The sequence below is a fragment of the Larus michahellis genome, chromosome Z (genome assembly GCF_964199755.1).
Source record: "Larus michahellis chromosome Z, bLarMic1.1, whole genome shotgun sequence".
NCBI lineage: Eukaryota > Metazoa > Chordata > Aves > Charadriiformes > Laridae > Larus > Larus michahellis.
This window is the reverse complement of record NC_133930.1, coordinates 70,322,440-70,336,667: the sequence shown is the minus strand read 5'-3', so window position 1 is coordinate 70,336,667 and position 14,228 is coordinate 70,322,440. Positions and strand designations below refer to the sequence as shown.

General features: G+C 39.5%; 1 protein-coding gene across 1 annotated transcript in view; it reads left to right on the top strand.

Moving 5' to 3' along the window:
- The window catches only part of LVRN (laeverin), a 39,627-nt gene extending 27,601 nt beyond the window's left edge, over positions 1-12,026 (top strand). Inside the window, exons 14-20 of the mRNA XM_074569601.1 lie at positions 985-1,138; positions 2,047-2,141; positions 2,847-2,954; positions 6,616-6,786; positions 8,873-9,013; positions 10,239-10,314; positions 11,781-12,026. Of these exons, the coding sequence (XP_074425702.1) occupies positions 985-1,138; positions 2,047-2,141; positions 2,847-2,954; positions 6,616-6,786; positions 8,873-9,013; positions 10,239-10,314; positions 11,781-11,927 (892 nt within the window). The 3' untranslated portion in view covers positions 11,928-12,026. The remainder of the gene's footprint in view (positions 1-984; positions 1,139-2,046; positions 2,142-2,846; positions 2,955-6,615; positions 6,787-8,872; positions 9,014-10,238; positions 10,315-11,780) is intronic.
- The last annotated feature ends 2,202 nt before the right edge of the window (positions 12,027-14,228 follow it).

Here is a 14,228-nt window from a genome sequence, read left to right as displayed (position 1 = left end):
ATTCTGAATTTTCCTTAATTTATTCTGGGCTGGCTCAGCTACACTGTTCTGCTTCACTCTTAACACCTCTTTTACTTCCCTCGCTGAAGGATGACTTGGTTGTTCGCGCCTGTGGTGCTAGAGAGGTCAGCAGTCCTGTGGGGAGCTGAAGAAGCAATAAATATGTCTGTGCCTCAAAGGTACCAGAGATCCCAAACGCATCAGACACCCATGATGTGGGAGCTCGGGGAGGGGGTGGCCAAAGCATAGTGCCTCCCCTCAGGCCCCCTGGAGGTCGCTCTGAGAGGAAGAAGTAAAAATTCCCATTCCCCTTCTCATACAAATGTCCTTTCTCATAAGAGAGCTCAAAACTCCTATTTAATAAGCACTGTAACTGCGAAGTTCAGAACTGTGGTCCTCTGTAAATACAGTAGAAATGTTTCTGTTCTGGAGGCGAGGGGCTTTGGAATTGGAATTTTACTGGGAAAAAACCTAATTCTGTGCTAATTCCACACTGAGGCACCAAAATGCCATGCTGAAGTTGTTAATTCCACAAATAGTGTGCATGTGAATTGTTCGATTTTTTACAAAAATGTGTATTCCACAGAAGAACCTGTAATGAAAATATGTTGTTTAGCAATAAAAATGTATTATAACTTCAAACAGTGATCTTTTCCTTCATTTGTTCTAGTGAGACTGACACATGATGTAAAGGTGCCTGTACTGTATCCTGCAGACACAAGCAGAATACAGTCTGCGTACTGACGTGATTGTCTTATCACTTTCATAGTGGCTCTGTGCTCTGCAATAAATGTTTTGAGAGTTCAGATCTTAAAAGCACCGTTGTTTTATATTTATTTTATTTTTCCAACGGCTTTTCTAGGTCCCTCTCCATGCAGTATCCTGATGTTTTATTGTCAGTTTCATAAATAAAAAGATATTCATGGTAGGTAATTAATGTGAATAGGTATGCTCGAGTATGAGGGTGTTTTTATTTTCAAATAGGTTTGGCTACATGCAGATTGAAACAGCTCTTGAACTAACAAAGTACCTTGCCAGAGAAGATGAACTCTTCATATGGAATGCGGTATTGTTAAACCTAGTACCCGAGAATTTGGAAGGTACTCTGAAGAACTATGAAGTATATCCACTTCTAAAGGTATCACCTTTTTTGTTAGTTAGCAAAGATGCTAGACCATTCAAATAAATGAGACTAAAATGAATGCTTTTTAAAGTCTCAAAAATGTAACAACGACTATGATGGGTCGTTGTTCCTTTTGCATGTTTTTCCCTTTGCATGATTTTGTCAACCCTATTGTTTTTTAATAGGAGGAGGTACTTATTGCTACATCTTCAATGATAAATATAATTGAATCTCAAGCAATTCTTATTGTAAAGCAGAAGTATGTTCACATACGTGATATTAAACTTCATCCTAGGTTTTTGTAAAACTGAGGATCTGGAAAATACAGCTATCAGTCAGTAGTAAATAGTCAGTAGTAAGTAATGGGAGTAACGCTGCTGTGTGTAAAGGGCATATAGTATGTATGTACTCTGTGGTTTGTGTTGTCTTCAGTTTGTCTTCATGGAGAGAAAGAAGGAATTGGGTCTGGATACTAAATGAGATGATTTGCTCCCATATTTGAGCTACCTGAGATGATACTTATTTATTTCCTTGACTTCTATTTGAAGAAGATTTCACTTTTGTTTAAAATACAATCCCACAATAGTAGTTCTATTAAGTTCTAAAAGTAAAGGTATATTTAAAATATGGGAGAACAATGTCTTTTCTATTGAGAAGTTCTTTTTCTGTCTTTTTCTCTGAGAACGAGCATTTGTTTTCTTTCGCAATGAGTTCAAAGTGATGTGAAATGCTAACTTGCCAGTTTAAATGAAGGTACAGGTGTATTGAATTTTAAACCAAATTTATATACTTTATTTTAATGTGCTGTCAAGAAATTAATAGTGGTAAATATTTAGGAAAAATCTGAGCAAGTAAAGAAAAATACAGTAAAATAAAAACTTGCATCTAAATTAAAGTAATTTTTCTTTCCCTTCTTTTGAAAGAAATACCTTTTAAAGAGAATGTTGCCAATATACCATTATTATGCAGGTTTTATTCGTCAAAACATTGATGCTTTGGAAGATGATTATTTTGCTCAGTAAGTATTCTGCTTTTCTCAAAAGTTTGTTCTGATTTGATTTGATGTGATACGCTGCAGTTTGCCTCTATAAATTTAAATACAAGATACAGGAAAAATGCTCTAATTAGTTTGAATGTAACTGAATTGTTATTTTTACTGTCCTAAAAGTGTGCGTTACTTAAGATGACACTTCCAATGAAACCGCATTACCAGGATAGTTTGGGATATCTTAATTCTATTTAGTGAGCATAAAAGATGGTAGTTTAATGAGCTCAGTGGTAGCTTTTGTTTATTGGGGAACAGGCTCAATGGGCTGCTGGAAGTTGGGGGAAAACTGACAGCAATGAACTTCAGATGTGATTTATAGATCAGTCCCTACAACTTTAAAATAAACGCCACTGTAGCCAGTCTTGAATGTCAGAGCGATTTGAAGTAGATGCAACTAGTCTTTTAAAATTACAAAGAGGGATATAAACCACGCAACAAACTAAGAAAAAATATAGTTCGTTGGCAGCCTCACTAATGTCCATGAATATTGATGTCAGGAACCCACTATTGGTAGGTTTTGGGTTCTTCTTTTAAATTAAACTTCAACTGTTTCTAGCAGAGGTTCTCCTGAGTTAACAGTATGATGTGCTGAAACTGTGCTGGTTGAGCACAGTTCCATTAGTCCAAATGTGGAATACGTATCTTTTATTCTTGCTCTTTTGGCTTCCCTTCGAGAGTGTATTTGGAGAAACTTTTTGCAACAGCGTGCTGGCTGGGCCTCCAAGACTGTTTGGACCTGTCATCTGAACTGTATGCTAAGTGGATGGACCACCCCGAGTACAAGTAAGAATGATAATGTACTCTTAGAGGTGTGCATGTGTAAGTGAGGTGGAAAGTTGAAGGGCTTTTACACGGGGGAGGCAGAATGAGAAATGCTCCTGTACACTGCTCTGCTTTCTCAACAGAATGACAGAATTGAAGCCTAACTGTGCCCCCCTAACCCCTTCCTCTTCCCCAAATCCCAACTTTATAATGATTTCATAATTATTGCTTTTTACATAGACTTTACAGCCTGGCAGACGCAGATTTTTGCCATGAAAACTAATATCTGTTTAGCCGCATAACAGGTGGACCTCAGATTAGGGCTCATATCCCATATTTTCCAGTCCCTTTGCTTCAGTACAGCCTTAGGGTTATCGTGTACACCAACTCTGTTTCTAAGCTGCTTTTAGCAATACTGAGTGAAGTGATGTTTGTGTGGTACAGGCATCTGCCCATGGTGAGCCCATCGGATTGCCTTGCATGTTCTGTAATCAGGTAACGAGGTGCAGGGAACAGCTGTCAGTTCGTATGCTGATACAGGATCCCAGTGGTCAGGTTCCTGGTCTGTGAGGATGGAGTCTAGGCTCTACCAGGATCAGACTTTCTGTATTCGAGTATTGCGTTGTTAAAGACAATTTACGATGTGTTGAACTTCTTATTCTTTTTTCCTCCTTCTTTCTTTTGATGTTTTTCTATGCAATAGCCAAATAGTATTGGCACTGGTGAGTGAATATTTAAACTTTTTTTTTATTATTTGTCTTAGTTGTAATAAATATTTTATTGTTACTTGTATCTTTGTTGATATATGTAGTTGACAAAGTAAACTGAACTTGCACTTTTATGTTTGTGGGTTTTTTTAAATAGCTTCATAGTGATCATCTTCATAAAAAGCAAATTGTGCTTTGCAGTTAAACTGTAAAGTTTAAATAGCCTCAATACATTCTGTTATGTTCCAGAGAGAACATTCTTACTAACCCACACTAAAAGCAACAATGCTATGCTGAATCCTGAGGCTGTTTTCAAAACAGTCGCCTATCTTCCCCTATCAATAATATTTGAAATATTTTTTTTTCCTGGTGGAATACTACGTAACTTATATGAGTCGAAGAGCTGAAAAGTCTGTGAAATTAGATGGAGAAGATTGATTTCGTTGTCCTTCCTGGCACTGAGATGAGTTCAAAGGGACTCTCCAGCCTCACACTTCCCATGGCTAAAAGTGTGGAAAAAACTATTAATTTTATTAAATGAAAAAAATCATCATGTTTTAAGGAAAAAAACCCATAGGAGATAGGACACTTCTTAGGTTTCAAATGAGAGATCACAGTTCCTGTTCAGTTAAAGACGAGGCTTTTCATCTGCTGGATAGAAAAGGGCACAATAAAATTTTGGCTCAGACTTCACAGACAGATGATCCCTTTATGTTCTCCATTCTGAGAGCAAAATTCATAGCAGCACACTATAGCTGTTCTGCTGCAGGTGGAACCCAGCAGGATTCTCACATCTGTGGAAGGGAGTAATAACGTGATCAGCTTTCCTCTGAATGTTTCCAAACAGTTCCTGGCAGAACTTAACTGCACTTGATATGGTGGATTTTTATCTGTTCCGTGAGATAACAAGCCAAGAGCTGTGATTCTCAGTTTTACTCTGTTTTTGCTTCTAGGAGCGAAGTGGAGATAGAGAGCTAAATTAATGTATTCTCTGTGGTGCTGTTACTGGCTTGTCTTCTTTTGAAAGAAGAAAATTAGTCTAGAGGGAGGGACAATGTTGCTGTATGTTTTAGTTATTTACTGAAGGTAACCATATACTCCTGTTGCCCCCAAAAGTTAAGAAATCACTATGTCACTTCTGCATTGGTTCCAGGAAAGCGACGTAAAATAATCCACCCTCCTTCCCAGCAGCTTTTTGCATCTTCCCTGAGATCCAGAAATGGGAGAATCCTGGCAGGACTGCAATATCAAACCACACAACCACTCCCAGAACAAAATATCAAGATTAGTAAGACCCACCCCTCATCTCATAGAACCTCAAGCTCCAAAGTCCCTCTGGACCACAGTGGACTTCCTCTGTGAACTATATAACATAAACCACTTCAGGACCACCCTAGATGTCCCAGAGTAGGCTGCAGCCAAATGATACACAGAGCTTGTCTCTTTGCTCTTCACCCACAACAACTCCACACTCAGTAACCAACGTTTTCTTGAAACTATTGCTAGCTGCACTAGCAAAATAAATAGCTGTATTTTAGCCAAAGCAGCTTTACCCTGTTATCACCCTACCGTGGCCTCTTTCTGCAATGTTATGAAATGATTGTTAAGCAAATGACTAGACGCTGTAACTCAGATAAGATCTGTCATGAAAGGATTCCTTGCAGGACTGTTCTTTGCCTTGACATAACCACTCAATCTCAGTAAGCATCATTCCCTGTGGCAAATCCCCTATGTTCCAGCACACATCCAGGTAAATGAATCCAAATTATTCTTTGCAGTAAACATAAAATGTGCCCATACTTTCTGTTATTAGGCCAGTGAAATTCCCCACCCACAATGGGAGTATCAAAATCCCCACATCTTTCTTCTTAACAAGTGGTGTCTGCCATTCAGAACACCCAACTATCTCCGTCACTCCCACTTAGTTTCCAAAGTTTATAAACAACTTTTCTCTACCTTTTGCTTTGAAGATTGCTGTCATATAGCCTTTTTTCTGACTAATGTTTTGTCTTTTCCTGCTGGTATTGTCGCCATTTTCTCTAGGATGGTCTAGTGAAATTTTGAGGAAATTTTCCTCAATTTATATTTAAATTTTAATTATCTGCTTCTGGTTTTGGGACTGAAGAACAGCTTTTGTGACCAGAAACTTGTCTGGTTTTCCCAGTCTATGTCCTGATCTAATGGAAGATAGTGTTTACACTTCTACTTACAGTCTTGGTCTTTAGTAATGCTAAGCAGATTAACAGTATGCCATCGGGATGTTCAGCGTTTCACGTGTAGCAATGGTACCCATTCTCCTACAGAAAGTTAGTCCAGAATACCACTAATGTAAACTGTTTTCAGATAGTCTATATAGTGGAATACTTTGCTATCACTGGAAAGGGTTGAGAATGTCTTAATGTCAGGGTCACATCATTGCCACAGAAGAAAATTTCTGTCCAGCCTTTGCACATGAAGTAGAGTATTACACTGATAATGTCGTCATTTAATTTCTGTTACGAAATTCATTGCCATCTTGAGGATTGTCCCCTGGGGTGGGGGGGAGTTATAGGAGGCTGAGTGTTGCATGGAGAAATGTTGCTTCTGTTTCCATTTGTGATGCACGTGGCTCTCCCTGCTGGATGCATGCACCCAGGAAACTTTGAAAAGACTTGTCTGGGGTGATGTTTATGTGCATCTGTACCCTCTTTAATGGTCTGATCTATGTCTTAATCTGTGATGTGAAAAAGTGTCATTGACACTGTATGTACGCAAAATAGCTTGACTCAAAGGTTTTAAAATTTATTTTGGGTTTTCCTTTAAACTGCATGCTTTTAAAATGTTTAAATCATGAATAAACCCTCAAATTTCCTAGCTTTATTTAGATTGCTGTTTTATATTTCCTTTCTTGTGCATCTTTTAACTGTAAATAAACATTCATTTTCAGTTATGCGTTAACTGCTGTTTTTGACTTTTAATCATATATTGCTTTGCAGAATTCCCTTTTTGATTAGAAGAACGGTCTGCTGCTATGGTGTTGCAGGGGGAGGTGAAAAAGAATGGAATTTTGCATGGGAAATGTATAACCATACCGACTCCACAAAGGAAGATAAAGACATCCTGCTCTCTGCCATGAGCTGTGCTAAAGAGTCATGGTTACTTTACAGGTGACCTTGATCAAAGTATATCTTTCTGTATGTAGAAGTATATCACAAGAACACAAATTCTGCACTGTGCAAACCTGCTAGAGGTTAGCCTGCCCCAGAAGCATGTGTCTTATAGACCACTGGAAGAATTTTAAAAGTTTTCTAACAGAGAAAGTACGATAAAAAGGCAATCACAAATGATCCTTCTGCTGGTATAACAATCAGATGGTAATAACTGGAAAGGGATTTCCTGAGCTGGTAACCAGCGTCTCGTGTCTAACACTGGGCCTGTCTTCTGTTAGTATATCTAGTGACCTTTTCTAACTAAAATTATACTTCAGACTTTATAGCAGACTATCGCAACACATTGCATATTGACTGAAAACAATTTTGGTTTGTTTTAAACCTGTTTTCGTGTTGTTTTTTAACTTGGAACCCATTAGCTGCCCTTACTCTCTGCACTGTAAGAAACCGTAGTTACCATAATTTGCGCTGACATTTTCCCCTTATATTTATGATTTTATGTAATTTTCCCATATTCATTCTCCCCTTCTTATTTTGTTTCCAAACTAAAGTGTCAGTCTATTTAGCCTCTGTGTGGAAGCCAAATCACCCAGGTTAAGGGCAAAAATTAAAATTGAGTTACTAGCAAGCTGTTCACCATTTGAAGTGCACACTCACACTGAAAAGTAATTTTTTTAAAATTCCCAGCTTCACAGAATCATAGCATATCCTGAGTTGGAAGGGATCCATGAAGATCATCGAGTCTAATTCCTGACTCCATGTGGGGCAACCTAAAAGTTAAGCCATGTATCTAGGAGTGTTGTCCAAATGCTTCCTGAACACAGTTTGGAGTACTATATTTATTGTCTTTTACTGCCATCCACATAAAATCTTTTCACTTTATCAGTAAAAAGATGTTGAAGCTGAATTCTCTTAATCCGTCATGTCCACGTTGCCTAATGAATTTGTCAAAGGACAGAAATTTGCCTGTGATGGCCTAAAGAATGATCATCCAAGAATTGGCATAAACTCAATGGGTCTAAAGCTCTGAAAGTAGCAGAGATGTTTCTCCTGCCAGCCTCCTGCTCTTGTGATGGCAGTCATTTGAGAAGACAGAACAAATATGCCTGAGAAGAAGGCAAGATGGGTTGTGAAGATATGTCCAATCAGCTATGTTGATTTTGCACCTAAGTTATGGTCCTTTATTGACTTCGTCATTAGCACAGGCCAGCAACGATCCCTGGCAAGCTCAGGGAGCTGTGATGACCTTCTTCCTCCCTGTGCCTTAGTAGTTGATAAGCCGATCTATTTTTCTAAATGCCACCCTGAAAGTCTTTTGGGGTGAGGAGCTTTTCCTGGCTCTCAGTATATTCTTTTCCATTCTGTTAAGCATGGTCATGGCATGCAAATGGGAGAAAGCCAACTCATCTACTCTACCCATAAAGCACCTGCCTGCAAGGCCCTATGAGAAGATAATTCTTTACCAGTGCTCCTTGAACGCAGGAGCATGCAAGGCGATAAACCGAGGCAACAAAGAGAATAGTAACTTACTTTTTCAAGATATTAATGTGCTCACTGCCACTGACATCACTGCCTGGTACTTCCTTAAATACTTCTGAAATCATGCCTTAGCCCCCATGAAAGCATCCAAGACCCCTTGTTACAGGGTCTTGGTATCGGGGACCCTATAAACAGGTCCTGTTTGCATAAAGAGTGTCTCACTGCAGGCTCACTCTCTAGGCTCCGCCTGTGTCACAGCAAAGTGAGTTCCCAGCAACTGAGAAGAAGTTTGCCCTTTCAGAGGATTGTCTGGTAGGAGTTGTCTTTCTGTAACACAGATAAGAAAGACACATATATCCACCTGATGTGCTACACCCTCATTTTCCTGAGGAGTGGAGAGTCAGTGTGCAAGAACAGGGGATTTCACCAACAGAAGGACAAAAACCAAGCTGAATGCACAGCTCAGAGTGACAATAACTTTGGGATAACCTTCCACAGTCTGGTATTTGTTGAGACAGGAATTTCCACAAACTAGATGGTATTTCCAGGCCATCACTGTTAAACAGCAAGTGATAGGTACAATTATTACCTTCTTTTCTAACAGATACTTGCAGTATGGACTCAGCGATACATTATTTTCTTCCAATTGTACTTCAGTCATCATCTTATATGTGGCGACTAAGGATATTGGGCACCGTATAGCCTGGGAATTTATTACGGAAAACTGGCCACTTTTAAGTGAAAGGTATGGTAAGCAATCAGATTTGGGTCTCCTTTACTTCTGTGGCTCCTTGGCTTCTTCTTCTATCCTTGTGTTTGAGATGTGAATTCCAGGTGTAGACTTTCCGTCCAGAGATGCCTTTTTGTAATGATAGATGCAATTCCTTAAGTATGCACAGCATTCAACCCTGATGAGGGCTTAATGTCAAAGAAGACCTCATGTCAGATGCAGAATGCTTTAAAAATTAGTCTGTTCATGACTCTTTCCGTGCTTTTAGGTGTTAAATTTCCTGGAACATCTGACTCTAGAAATGTGTTTATCCACTAGCATTTCACAAGCATAGTATAAAATGCTGGAGTAAGACTGTAACCTCTTTTCCAAAGAGAGTATGGAGAGATGGGGGATTGGAGCATACAGGTTCACAAGCACTGCAAGGACCAACTACAGTATTAGTCCCTGATTTAAGTCATAACCCATCTCCAGCCTACCTGCACCGATGCAGGTAAGCTGCAGATGAGCTTGGGCTACCTGTCTCGAGCAAAACAAGTATTTTGATGTCTGATCGAAGATTCCCTCTCTCCTTGGCAATGGTGAAAAGCAGCGGGGCTGTGACAGAGTGCATTTCTGCTGCCTTTGGTGGCAGGGGGGTCCATCGGGAGCCATTAGTGGCAGCATAACCAAGACCAGCCCTCTGGGAGCATTCAAATGTGTATCTCTATTGCTAACGCTAGAAAAGGCAAGCTGTAGCTCGTTTGTGTCACACCAGCTTGTTCCCTTACAAAGCTTTTTTGTGTTGTGATGAGAAATTTGCTGGGAAACTGACACATTATTTTAAAACTAAAAGAATAGCGTGGGCATTAATTTATATGCCATCCTCAAGATACCAACAGAAACACCAAGTTGTCAGAATCATTATTAGGTAGCCTTTCTAGGTCAGTTTAGCTGTATGGGCTCACAAAGATTACGTATTTTAAGCAAAGAATACATGTTATCAAAGTAGAAATACCAGATCTTACCCAGAAATTAAAATGAAGGGTAATTAGCGTTCTTCATCCTGCTCGAATGTCTGAATTGAGCGTTAATGGTATTTCTTTAAAAAGGAAAAAAGAGTACACAATTGCAACTTCAGCTTAGTTAGTATTTACAACATGGTAAGTAGTAACTAAATAGTCGGAATATTTTCAAGTGAGATGAAATGTAGTATATTTGCTAACATGGTATTTGAGGGACCTTTATCTCAATTTTACAGGTACGGGAAGGAATTGTTGCATGATGTATTAAAAGACATGGGAAGATTTGTCAACACAGATGTACAGATCCAAGAGGTAAATCAGAGAAGCAGTTAGTTTTAACTTTACTGCTCGTTTGTAAATACAGGCTTTTAAATATCTTGTTTTTTAAAGAAATCATAGAATGTATTATATGATGTTGCTGTGTTGAGACATTGAGAAAAATGATACCTCCTCATCTGAGAAATAAATACGTGAACGTGCACCCACAGGTCTGTGTGTGCAGCTGGTTAAGCATGGCATGAAAGCGAGCGTTTGTGCAGGGATGGACGCTGTCTTGCTCTGTGTGGTGGCAGTGTAAGAGGTTGCCCGGTGGCCTACGTGTGTGACACAGTTCTTTCCTTTTGACTGCGTGGCAGCCCAGATGGACCCATGAACAATACTTTCTAACTGGGCTGCTGTACATCTGGAAACAGGGGATGGGTTTGGGGAAACCTGCTGAAGGGTGGAAATCTGTGGGAGGTGACCGTAGGCTGTTTTAGGTTATTCCCCACAATAATCCACACTAGTGTCTGTGACAAATTAATAACTACCACTGCTTGTTTCATACTCTTTTCTTGTTCTTCCGCCTCCAGCCCAAGTCTCCCCAGATTCTTTCCCAAAATATTATTTTCTTTTCTCAACAGCTCATCTTTTATGCTGTCTGCATGTGATCCACATCTCTGTGCCAGCCCTGAACGGCTAGTATCTGTCATTACAAGAAAAATTTACTTCCCTTTTTTGCTGTTGATTGATGCATGTGTACAGCAAGTAGCTGAGATGGGATACTTAATGAGGAGAGCAATTCAGAGAGTTAGCTCCTAAAATCAAAGCAATGTCTCTTCAGCATTCACGAATCATAAGTTTTTCACCTTTTATCCTTTAGGGACAAGTTAACTCCTGCTATGGCAAAAGCAATATCCCAGTGCCAGCCTTTAAATGAACCTTCAGGTTTGGAACTGAGTCCCAATAAATATTATCAAAGCTTTCTCTTTTTCCTCTTTGAGATCTGTCTGTAGAGATCACCTTTACCGTGATGTCTACAGGAAACGTACCAAAAGTTGGGCTGCTGGCATGTTAGATTGCTGGTTATCATGCTGACATCTATCTCATTTCTCGTGTTCATTTCCTGCTCCCCCCATATGTTTCCTTGCTATTCTCCAGTCCTCTCTTGTCTTCTGCTCATTAGACTGACAGGAAAGACTTCTTGTTCTGTGATTGTACAACAGGCAGCACAAGAGGATTGTGCTACACAACTAGTCCTAGACACTGTGTGGTACCACCAGTACTAGTGAAGTTGGCTGCATTTGAAGGGATTTTTAGAGGGACAGCAAAAGGGCACGTTTCTGATGTGCAAGGAGCTTTCCCACCTTAGTGTAAATCAGTAAGCTTGCCCCATCCCCTCTTTAGTGTCTGCCATCTCACCCTTTTCTGTGCACTTCTGTCTAACGCATCTGTCAGGTACACAGTTGCATTCTGCACGTGAAGTTATCTGCACTAATCTCATGTGTTTATTTCTTCAGCTACAGGTTTTTTATAACACTACACTGGAAGAGGATGAGAGAGTAGCTGCTACTCTACTCCTGGAGCTTACAAAATCTGAAAATATGGAAAGGAGAGAACTGCTAATCAGAGTTGCCAACTGGTTACAGAAGAATGTAGAAGATTGACTTGGAAAACATTTTCCAGTATATTTTAGCGTGTGATTCACTAGCATTTTGGTATACATTTTAGGATGTAATTAAAAATAAAGCACATTTTTATGAGTCCTCTGGTTGTCCTCCCAACTGGGAAGTCAAGCTAAAATAATACACAAAGAAAAGAAAGATTCAGCAAAAGAAATGAGAGATATATTTTCATACTATATCTAAATGAATTTCCTACTGGATGAGTTGTTAGTAGGGATGCATTGCTGATAATAATGTAACATATACAGTCCTAAATCATTTGTTTTTTCTGAATATCAGAATGAAAGGTGTGGTACAAGTTTGTGGCAAAAAAACATGAGGAAGCTGATAAAGTTTTGTATTATCTTTTGCTTATGATTTTGTGCTGTTTTTAGCTGGGGTAGTGTTAATTTTCTTCATAGTAGCTATGGGACTATGTTTTAGATTTGTGCTGGAAACAGTGTTGATAATATGGGGATGTTGTAGTCACTACTGAGCAGTGCTTACACAGAGTCCAGGCCTTTTCTGCTCCTCACACCACCCCACCAGTGAGTAAGCTCGGGGGGCACAAGAAGCTGGGAGGGGACACAGCCAGGACAGCTGACCCCAACTGACCAAAGGGATATTCCATACCATGTGACATCATGCTCAGCATATAAACTAGGGGGAAAGTTGTCTGGGGGGCTGCTGCTCAGGGACTGGCTTGGCATTGGTCAGTTGGTGGCTAGCAGTTTTTTTTGTTTGCATCGCTTGTCTTGCTGGGGTTTTATTCCTCTCTCCTTTTGTTATTTTCCTTTTCATTACAATTTATTATTATTATTTTTATTATTATTATTATATTTTATTTTATTTCAACTATTAAACTGTTCTTATCTCAATCCATGAGTTTTCTCACTTTTACTCTTCCAATTCTCTTACTCCCTCCATCCTGCCGGAGGGGGAGTGAGTGAGTAGCTGTGTGGTGTTGGGTTGCTGACTGGGGTTTAACCACAACAGATTGACCTTGGGCAAGGTCTTAAACACCTAGAGGTGTTTAAGAAACATCTAGATGTGTCACTTGAGGGCATACACTCTAGTGGCAGAGATTGTAGGTTGGTTGGTTGGACTTGATGATCTCAAAGGTCCCTTCCAACCATGAAGATTCTATGATTCTATTCTAAGTCATTTAATCCGTCTCTCTCCACTTCTATGTTTGTAAATTGTGAAGAGGACAATAATTGAAAACACTACCTTGAAACATAAACTTGAGAATGCCTTCAGAGCTGAAGGGAGGAAAGAACTAAAGAAAGAACCTCAAATTTTAATTGTAATAAATGAATGCCTTGTCATTCAAACTTTATTTTTCCTTAGCAGATCTGTACTTAACATGTCTACATGCTCATTTGTGTTTGATTAGGAATGTGCTTTTGAAGAGACCCTCACAGTTGTCTCTGTTTAGCATGCTTCAACCCCCAGGACAATTTTGCAGTGTGTGAACTGGATTCTTTTTGGATGAAATTTATCTAGCTCCTGATGAGCTAGCTCCTGGTGTGCAACTGACAGACACCTCCATCTGATGGTCATTTTGTCCATGGCACTAGAGTGCAACTAGTCTACACTAACCCCTCTGGAACATTACCAAGTGTTTCCATTCGTACTGCACTGAGCTGCTCGCTGATGTAGACATGGGGTTAATCATCTTGCTTATGCAGCATTTTGGAAGTGACAGACAGACAGAATTCATTCCATTAGTATTAGCAAACCATATTAGCTTGTGGTTTAAGAAGTATGGGAACCTCAGTCCATGCAATTTATTTATTTATTTGTGGGGTAATAGTATTATGAGAAAATTACTGTACTGGTGCTCAGGTTAACATAGGAAACAACGTTATGTGGGAACGCAGGAAACCCAGGTTAGAGTACTGCACTATGAGGAGACAAGGAATAAAACCCAGACTTGTTTAGTACAAAGAATTTTTCACTGGCATCTTCTAAAACATTTAAGGAAAATGTTGGCTGCAATGAATCTCTGCATGTCTGCAAGGAAAAATTGTATTTATTTTGAGACTAGTTGAGGATCCCTTCAGCGTATAGGAATTGCAAACTGCTGCAGCCAGGTTTGTGCTGGAATCATTCGACCTCTTTAGCATTTCATCCAGTTAAGGGTAGTGCCAGTGAAAATTGTACGCATTCTTGACAGTCTTCATCAAGCTGATTCAGAAAGCAGAGGATGTCATCAAGTTGTGATGAGTTAGAGGGGGTTTGTTTCAGTATTTCCTGTAATTCGCACTAGTTAATCACTGGCTCTGCATGCCTCGTCAGGCG